Here is a 9,055-nt window from a genome sequence, read left to right on the forward strand (position 1 = left end):
AATAAAGTGATAACCACATCTTCACTAAAACACAAACCTGACTCAAGATTCAAGAATATAATAGCAACACATGGTATACGACAAAAAAAAGAAGAAAAAGAATTACACCATAGTACGTAGTACACTATTGTCTTTGAATCACGTTGTCTAATTATATTGAGTGTTTTTTCAGTCCATTGTCTGTGTATTATTAAACATATATTCACATATGCTATCTACACTAAAAATATATAATTTCATATTTAAGCATAGCTTACTTTAGTTTAACGCAACATCTATGCCTTTAAAATTAATTACATAATAATATTTTGTTCAAATACTAAAGTATCTCGGCTCAACTGATTACCAATGTGCTGTCTACGCAGGTGGGCGGGCCTCCTGTAGGACACGCCCCCACCGTGACGTTTCGTTCTCAAACACACGTACGCGCTCAGCAGCGCACGCTCCTCCTTGCATGTGAACCCGGATGTGTCTCGGGGTATTCAGCGCTGTGTCGCCGTGGCATCCAGGTAGGTACTCCTTCCTATTCTCCTCTACTTTATTCAATATCTTTCTAACAGTAGGTCAGCTGGGTTGCATGCTGTTCTTGAATTCATACTCGATTTTCTCTGTTTGAAGGTTTATTCTTGTGTTTTGTTTTATATTCGTCCCATGCTAACGGCTACTGTCACTTAACAGCTGTCAACTAACACATACACCGTTTAATTCGCATCTGCCGTCTTTGTCAGGCATAATAAGAGGTTTTCAGGTTGTATGTGTTTGTTTTACAACATAAGTCATGAGCTGAAGTTAAAGCTAACATTCAGTAACATTGTTTTTGGTGGATGGTTAATTGGCTGATGTGATGTGTTTAAATAGTTGAAAACAGAAATTGTGCCTGGCTGTTGTCTTTTTTTCAATCTTAAGAATTTGGATTAAATTACTGTTGGCAACATTGGTGTTAAATATTTAGGAATTCAGGCTTGATGATATTTGATCTCACGTAAGTTGTCTGGATCTCAGTGTGGTTACAGGTGCTTGCTGAGCCATCAGGATGATGCGAGCCGGAGGTTTGTTCCCCTTCTTTCAAACTTTGCAAGTATATATTACATGTAGAGGGCAAATATTTGCTCAATTGCCATTGACAATATGTTTTGGGAATGTGTGTGAAGAAAATTGCACTAATCCTCCTAATCCAGTAATTGTATACCTTACAAAAGTATACAAAAATAAAGTTAAAATGAAGTATAATATAGTCATATTATTTTATAAATTGTAATTTAATATAACTATGGTCAATCAAGCTGAAGCCCCTCTAAAAAAGGCCTAGTGATGCTCATGACTATGGACTTTTAAAGGGATAGTTCAGCCAAAATTTTACATTTTGTCATTACTTACTCACCCAAGTTGTTCCAAACTTGTATGAGTTTCTTTCTTCTGTTGAAAAAAAGAAGAAAAAAAAAAAAGAATATATTTTGAAGAACGGATCACATTGACTTGTGAAGTCAATGGGTGCCGTCAACAGTCTGGTTACCATTTTTGGGTGAACTATCCCTTTAAGAATATGCTAAGTTTGGTTTTGACAATTTAGGTTACTTCATATTTGTGTTATTCTCATTGTGCTATTTTGCATTAAACATTTTCCCCCCCCTTTTTTACAGGAGTTTTGAAACTCACTGTGCTAGTTTCTGTTTTTTTTCTGCTTGTGTTCCTGGCCTTTGAGCTATTAGAGAATCGTATGAATCTTAATATGGGGAAAGTCTTTGGTGAGTTCATTTTCTGCAGCATCCAACATTACACACACTGTTTCCTGTTAGCAAAGTAAACTAACTGGCTTGTTTAGTTAAAGAATAGCTTAGGTTTGATCTTTCAGTGTTTGATTGGCATCTGTTTCTCTACAGCACGATATGCACCTGGAGAGACTGTCCGTGAGTACATATTTACTGGTTGTCTTTATGAGAGTTGAGGATTGTGAGTGAGTTCTATTCCTTGATCCTTCCTAGCTCTTCCTAAACTTTTGTTTAGAACTCCAAATAAAATTGAACTAGAAAATGCAGGAAAAAAATAATGGAATAATGGATAATTATTATATTTATAATGACTTATAATGACTTATAATGATTTATAATGACATTATATAATAATGATATAAAAAATCAATCATAGCCTGGCATATTATATAATAATTATATAAAAACTCAATCATAGCCTTGCATATTAACGCAGAGTATTAACAATATGAATGATTCACATGTAGGTTAATGGTGTGTGTGTGTGACATGAATGGTATGTAGGTGTTAGATTCCTGACATCAGGGACAATGTTCTGTAGTTGTGACACTGGATGTCTTGTTCAGCTGCTATTTACTTAGCAATTTAATAAAGGTGTGTTTAGGTGTGGTCTTTTTAGAATTTATTTGAGAATTGTGTCACAAGATAAAATAAACGGTAATACTGGTACATGATCTGGTACATGTTTACATAGATAAGCAATTAATAAATAGCCTAGACAGAGGGCAACATGCCTAAAATGATTTTTCTCAAATAGGACAGACATCTCTGTTTATTAGGGGTGTAACGGTTCACAAAATTCACGGTTCGGTTCGATACGGTTCGGTACGTTTTTGATACAGCAAAAAGAAAGAAATGCCAGAGAAATTTCCTTGATTTAATTTTTTTATTCTTTTTTATATTAAAACTAACATCATAAAGTATGATATTTTTTTACTTTGAGCAATGATGGAGCTATAATAGACTCTTCTTTGGAGTATATAAAACAAAACAGCTCCTTGGAAAAAATGAAATGTAATATTGTAACGTTAGTAGTTAGTAGTTTTAGTTCAGATTAACATTTGAGGGCAGCAGTTGTATTCATAATGTCAAAATAAAACCGACGTAATGTTACTTGAAGGCATATGGTTTCCGAACGTATGATATTAAAATAATAACCTGCAGAGAACGTTCCCAGAACGTTCTCTTAAGGTTATAAAAATTAAACCTAAAAATAACCTGCAGGGAACGTTCTGGGAAGGTTCTCTATAGGTTACAAAAAGAAAACCTACAGAGAACGTTCCTAGAACGTTCTTATTTGGTTCCCAAAAAAATAACCAAATGGGAACCATATGGGAACGTTAGGGGAACGTTCTGTGTTTACTGGGTATAGCCTACTATTCCTGCCAAACTTCCATGGTTGCAGACAGTTAGTGTTACTACAGTAAATCCATGGTGAATGTTGCTGATCTGTAGACACTGGTTAGTTCATTCATGGCACAATGTTTCTTCCTGGTTTCCACGCGCTGTTTGATCCGTTAATAACGTTAATAATGTGAATGTTTCTCACTAGATCTCGCAGCGATGTTATTACTTCTGTGGCGAATTCAAATGCTTTCTTTACTGGATCTCTTATTAGCGTTGTGTAGTAACAGTGTCGCATGATCACGATCGGCTCGCGCTGCACTGGTCCAAACTGATAAACGGTCCTTCAACCACACAATAACGAGCAGTTTCGTTCCGCTTGCATTACGTTTGCATTACGTTTGCATTACGTTTGCCATTTGATGTTGGGCAATGTTGTGGTCGCGCCGGCGTCTCTTACATTATTACAACTCGCCTATATTTGAAATAACGAAATTTTGGTCGGCAGGAAAAATGGTCCAACGAACGGTTTGAAAATGCGTACCGAAAACCGAACCGAAAGCCTCGTACCGAACGGTTCAATACGAATACGTGTATCGTTACACCCAGAGTGCGAATTACCCCACCATAATTGGGGGGTACTGCCCCTTCACTTCTTCTATGACCATCATGGTCCACTACCATATCAATCCCCACCGTGATCGCCAAGTGCAACATGTGTTGTGCAACACACATACAAGGTCTAAACCTGCGACAAACTGATAATCAGTAGGCTACAGAATATCTCATTGTTATTATATATCCAAAAGAGAACTGTTTTGATCAACTCCCAAAAGTTAGAAGTTAAGTGCACTGAAATACCATTCTAATTACTAGTAAAAGTAATACCTTTACAAGAAGCCTATTGCCTATTTCAGGGTTTTCCCTGGCTCAAAATGAGGTGGAGGTGGTAAAATCATAATAATGTATTTTAATAATAAGATAATTAAATTTGTATTTTTTTGTAGATCATCATATAGCCTAATGTGTTTCCCACATTTTTTTTGTTGGTGGAGCTTGGTACCTCTAGGGGGGTTCGGGGGCATGCCCTCCCGGAAGAAAATTTTGTACATTTTAAAGATAAATTCATTAATCTGGTGCACTTTGAGTCACCCAAATCCACTATTAAAAATAAATAATCCACCCGCAAACCACCCATATTCTTTGATTTAGATATCTGCATCTGATCATCACATTACAATTATTCAAATTCTTAGTGTTAAGCATGATAATATGGTAACATATCACACTGAAGTAGGCTGATTTAAAATAAAAGTTCTTCTTTTGGCAAAATTACATTTCCTTAATAGCCTAAACAGAGGCTTTACTCTCTTCAAGCTTAAATTGTCAATGTTTCATTACATCACTGTTTGAAAACACTCAGAATAATTTTTTGTACCTTTAAAAAGGGCATTTTCCCCTAATTTTATTAAATGTATGCTCCATCTTTCATTTCAAATTCTTAAATTTGATAAATATATTCAATTAAAATAATTAGACACTAGGCTGTTACCAATAAAATTAAATAATTTACATTGAAAAATTATAACTGTATTAAATTAGATTATTTTAAATATACAAATAAGGAATGTTGAAAAGAATGATACTTTATGAAACTAGTGTTTTGTCATTCAGCGTTGACACTTGCTTAAGAGGATGTCGTTCTCTATATCGGTTGCTTCTAGCCACGGTGGTTAAAAATGGTACAGTCCACAATAGGGGTGTCTGAAATCGCTTTACATTAAAATGTTCCTACAGTGAAAATAGGAGTTGACTTGTATTGTAACTGTAATTATATTTTTTCACAATATCAGAAAAATTATCTGACCCCCCCAAAACTGATATTTCTGTCCCTTTGGGGGGGAATTCGTAATTTGAACTATGGTAACACCCCTACTGTTTATGTATGTATTGATGTTGTTTTCAGCAACCAAGCCACTGCGCCACAAATGCGGCCTTTCTAAATCCTGTCCCGAGGACCATTTCACCTTTAAGATCACCAGTGGAGCCGCCAGTGTAGTCGGCCCAAAAATGTGTTTTCAGGACACAATGTAGGTTTTACACGCATCTTATTGTACAACACTATTGTTTTAACACTATGCAAAAATACAAATCCTGACTCCTGCATGAATTCTAGCTGGGTGCATCAGTGAGAAGAATTTGACGGCTGCAGTTTGAACTCTTTCTTTTATCAGATTAATGAGCGGAGTGAAGAACAACATTGGACGTGGTATAAACATCGCATTGATCAACGGTACGTCTCCTTTTTGTCTTCAGAAACATGTAGATGCTGAAACCTTTTTAATGTATGTATTGTGAAGTCATATCCAGTAGATACTGAGAGAAAATGGCCTGCATTAATCCACAATCTTCTTATAGGGAAGACTGGTGAGGTGACCAAGACTGATTCCTTTGACATGTGGTCTGGAGGTAAATCTGCTTCTACACTCCATATCCATATTCCATATGCTTTCTCAAAATTCTAATATGTTTGCACCAGCTCTACATCTTCACCGGTATCATGTCGACAGATGATTGTTTGATTACGAAGTAGATTTGACTATAGTTTGAATGAATCCCTTTTCTTTGCATGACGCATGGACATGACAGTCTTTCTGCATCACTGCATGCAACATTGTATAAGCATTTGTTTCATTTGCCATAGAATGGAAGAGAGGCTCTCAGGAGTGCGTGTGAATGTGTCACACTTTTGAATTTCCTGAAAATACAGGCTTTAATAGACAACCCAGGAAGTTGGGGAATGTCTTGTTTTTTTTAAGTTTCTTTATAAGCTGTTCACACATTGGCTATAAAAAAGTGATTAATACATGAACATTCTTACATATAGCCCCTCTAAAATTCAAATAATTAAATTCCATTATTCCAGGCATTTCAAGATCTGAATGTTCTTCACGCTCTTTATGACCAATGACTTTTACGGTCGTTCGTGATTATGGGATGTTTTTTCTTTTAATTATTTTTTACTGACAATTTCTACTTGACAAAATATTTGAGTGCCTGACCAAACTAGAAAAAAATTCTATTCATTATAGTAATTTCCATGACTTTTCACATTTTTAAAATTCCCTCATATGGTTTTCAAAGACTGTGGGAAACCTTATTCTTAAATAAAAATGACAGTTGTTGATTGAACAAAAATATTTTAAAAAGTTTTAATGTTTATATTAAATTTTACTTTAAATCATCTTGCTTCCGCTACCGCTAACCCGGACATCGAGGTCACTTCCGTGATTTGGGAAAAGCCTGTAAAAGTCCTGGCAGAAAGCGATGCATTTTTTATTATTTTTTCCCGAAGTGTTGACAACTTAGTGTTAACTAATAATTGTTGCAAACTGGTTCTACCAACAAAATATTAGTGCATTCCTGGAACTGGGCGTCGTTACACTACATCCTTATGCATCGCTTTCTCCCAGGACTTTTACAGGCATCACTGAAGTGACGTCAGGGTGTTTGGCTCGAGGTCATGGTGCAAAGGACCCTAGGTCGAAATTACTCCGAACCATCCCTTTAATACCAGTTATAAACAGGGTCACTGTGTCATGGTTTCATTGTTAAGAGCTTATTTGTAGTAGGTATGTGAATTTCCCTTTGAGTCGCTTACAAAACGTAATCTTTTTTAAATATTAATTTTAAACGTTCATTCTTTTCTAGATGTAAACTTGCTCATCAAATACTTGAAGGAAATAGAAGATGGAAGCATTGTCATGATGGCCACTTTTGACGATCCTGCAACAAAGTGAGCCTCTTCACTACATTTTTGGTCAAACCTTTACAGATCTGTCTCGGTTTGTCTGTTTATTGCATGTTATTATTATGTTCAGGCTGAATGAAGAGGCCAGAAATCTGATAGCAGATTTGGGCAGCACAAGCATCAGCATATTGGGCTTCAGAGATAACTGGGTGTTTGTTGGAGGCAAAGGGATCAAGACAAAGAGCCCCTTTGAGCAGGTAAAGTTGCCTTATGTCTTTTTTTCAGGCTACATCCTACACTAATGCGGGAGCATGTCCTGTTAAAATTTGATATCAATGCAAGTATCCAATAAACCATCTCATGTGTCTCCAGCACATCAAGAACAACGCAGAGACCAACAAATATGAAGGCTGGCCTGAAGTTTTGGAGATGGAAGGATGCATTCCAATAAAACGCGAGTGAAATCAACTTCTCGCTGTATTTAAATAATTTAGTATATTCATATACAGCCTGGAGAAGATTGAAGAACACGCAATTGAACATATGCAATGTTTGATTGGCATTGACAATGTCGAAAGTAAGAGTAGACTAGCCATTAGAGATCCTGAGCATTTCATGCTCTATATTTGTATTTATTTAGCAGGGTTCCCACTCTTTTTGAATTTCCACTACTTCCATCAAATGATCACTAGATAAGGATTTGAAAGCTCATTTTAAGTGGATTCAACTAACAAAGAGCAATATGTTTCACTGTGCCAGTGAAATATTTTACAAATGAAAATAATTATTAAAAGTTATATTTACCTTAGAGAACTCTACAACTTCACAAATTATTGTGAATTTTCCAGCCTTGAAAATCACTATTTTAAAATTCCATGCTTGTGCGAAGCCTGGTTTGTAGGTTTTATTGTTCTAACTGGTCCATAAACAGCAAGTTTTCTGCCATTTGTGAGGCTCCAATGTCATAAGGAAAAGAGAGATATTGAACCAAATTTACTTCTTTGTCTCGTGTGCGTTTTTTTTGTTTGTTTTTTTTTCTCCCAGAAAATTAAGGTAGAGGGTTTGCTCTTTTTTTATTATTATTTATCACTGCACTATGACACTCTAAATGTTGGTCAAACTAGATTGATATAAATGGCCGATGGGCTGCTGTCACCAAATTTTTTTTTTTTTAAACTTGTTTCTTTTTTTTATTTGTAGTTATATTTATGTTTCTACTGTCAACGGTATTTTGACTGTTGGGATTTATTACTGATGGAAGATAGTGAAGAATCTATTATTTTTTATGATGAAACTGCCCATATCTCTGGTGTGATGGGATTTTTTTCTTCTACTGTTAAACTACTGTCTCCGGTTGTATGCTGTTTGTTCTTTTTAAAAACTTTTGGGAATGTTGTTACATTTGGGGGGGAGGGGGTTTTGCATTCAAAGATTCCCATCAGTTCTGTTGATAGTTCTGGTATCTGCGTATTCTAAGATTACTTGAGCAGTATGTCTAGCAGCTGTTAGGTACCTGCAGTTAGTGTTCATATCAAGCAATAATATCATACAGTATAACTGCTTTCATCCCTTATTGTGCCTTCTGTAGTATCAGTAGTATGTGCTTTCCTACCAGGTAGTGAAATGTCTCACAATTATTGAGGAATTAGAATGCAAAACCATCATCGCTACTTGTTAATTTTATAATTCAAGGCACAATTGTAACTATATACTGTGAAGTTGTGGAATGAAAGCCCTTTTGTAAGAACAAGTTTTCTGTGCCATTTATTTTATTTTTTTTAAACAATGATCAGATGCAGTGATTTTATGTAAGAGTTTTTGTGTGGAATTCTTGATGTTGCACATCATTGCCTTAATATGTAAGCTGTTTTGAGGATTTCTTTAGTACAAAGTAAATTTAAATCAAATTAATTGTGCATTGTGTGTTTGCAGAGTCTTTCCTAATGGCTCAATGATTTTTTTCTTTTTAAGACGTTTCATATATAAAACAAAAAAGTTGAGAAAATGGTTGTTGGCTTCATTCATGGGTTTTGTCTTACCTCTGTTTAGATTAAAGCTGAGAACCCCCAAGAATAACCCTAGCATCTGTTCTGCCTCATCAAAGCATGCTGCACACATCCAAATTGGTGCATGTGTTTATAAAGTAGATTGTAGATTCCTGGAGGGCATCCATTCGGTTCTCATTGGCCTA

General features: G+C 35.6%; 1 protein-coding gene across 1 annotated transcript; it reads left to right on the top strand.

Annotated features, from left to right (window-relative positions):
* Positions 1-422: 422 nt before the first annotated feature.
* fam3c (FAM3 metabolism regulating signaling molecule C) lies at positions 423-8,869 on the top strand. The gene is made up of 10 exons (XM_084110870.1): positions 423-509; positions 1,003-1,049; positions 1,641-1,745; positions 1,881-1,907; positions 5,080-5,203; positions 5,348-5,406; positions 5,532-5,582; positions 6,825-6,909; positions 6,995-7,121; positions 7,237-8,869. Exons 2-10 carry the CDS (start codon positions 1,034-1,036, stop codon positions 7,324-7,326), a joined length of 684 nt encoding a protein of 227 aa, XP_083966996.1. The 5' UTR covers positions 423-509; positions 1,003-1,033; the 3' UTR covers positions 7,327-8,869.
* The last annotated feature ends 186 nt before the right edge of the window (positions 8,870-9,055 follow it).

Source organism: Abramis brama (assembly GCF_963993115.1).
Source record: "Abramis brama genome assembly, chromosome: 4".
In the NCBI taxonomy this organism is placed as follows: domain Eukaryota; kingdom Metazoa; phylum Chordata; class Actinopteri; order Cypriniformes; family Leuciscidae; genus Abramis; species Abramis brama.

Bases quoted from the DNA above. Each gene is read 5' to 3' on its own strand.
- fam3c (XM_084110870.1), top strand. The intron at 5,407-5,531 runs GTACGTCTCCTT...ATCTTCTTATAG, and splicing joins AAACATCGCATTGATCAACG to GGAAGACTGGTGAGGTGACC. The intron at 7,122-7,236 runs GTAAAGTTGCCT...ATGTGTCTCCAG, and splicing joins CAAAGAGCCCCTTTGAGCAG to CACATCAAGAACAACGCAGA.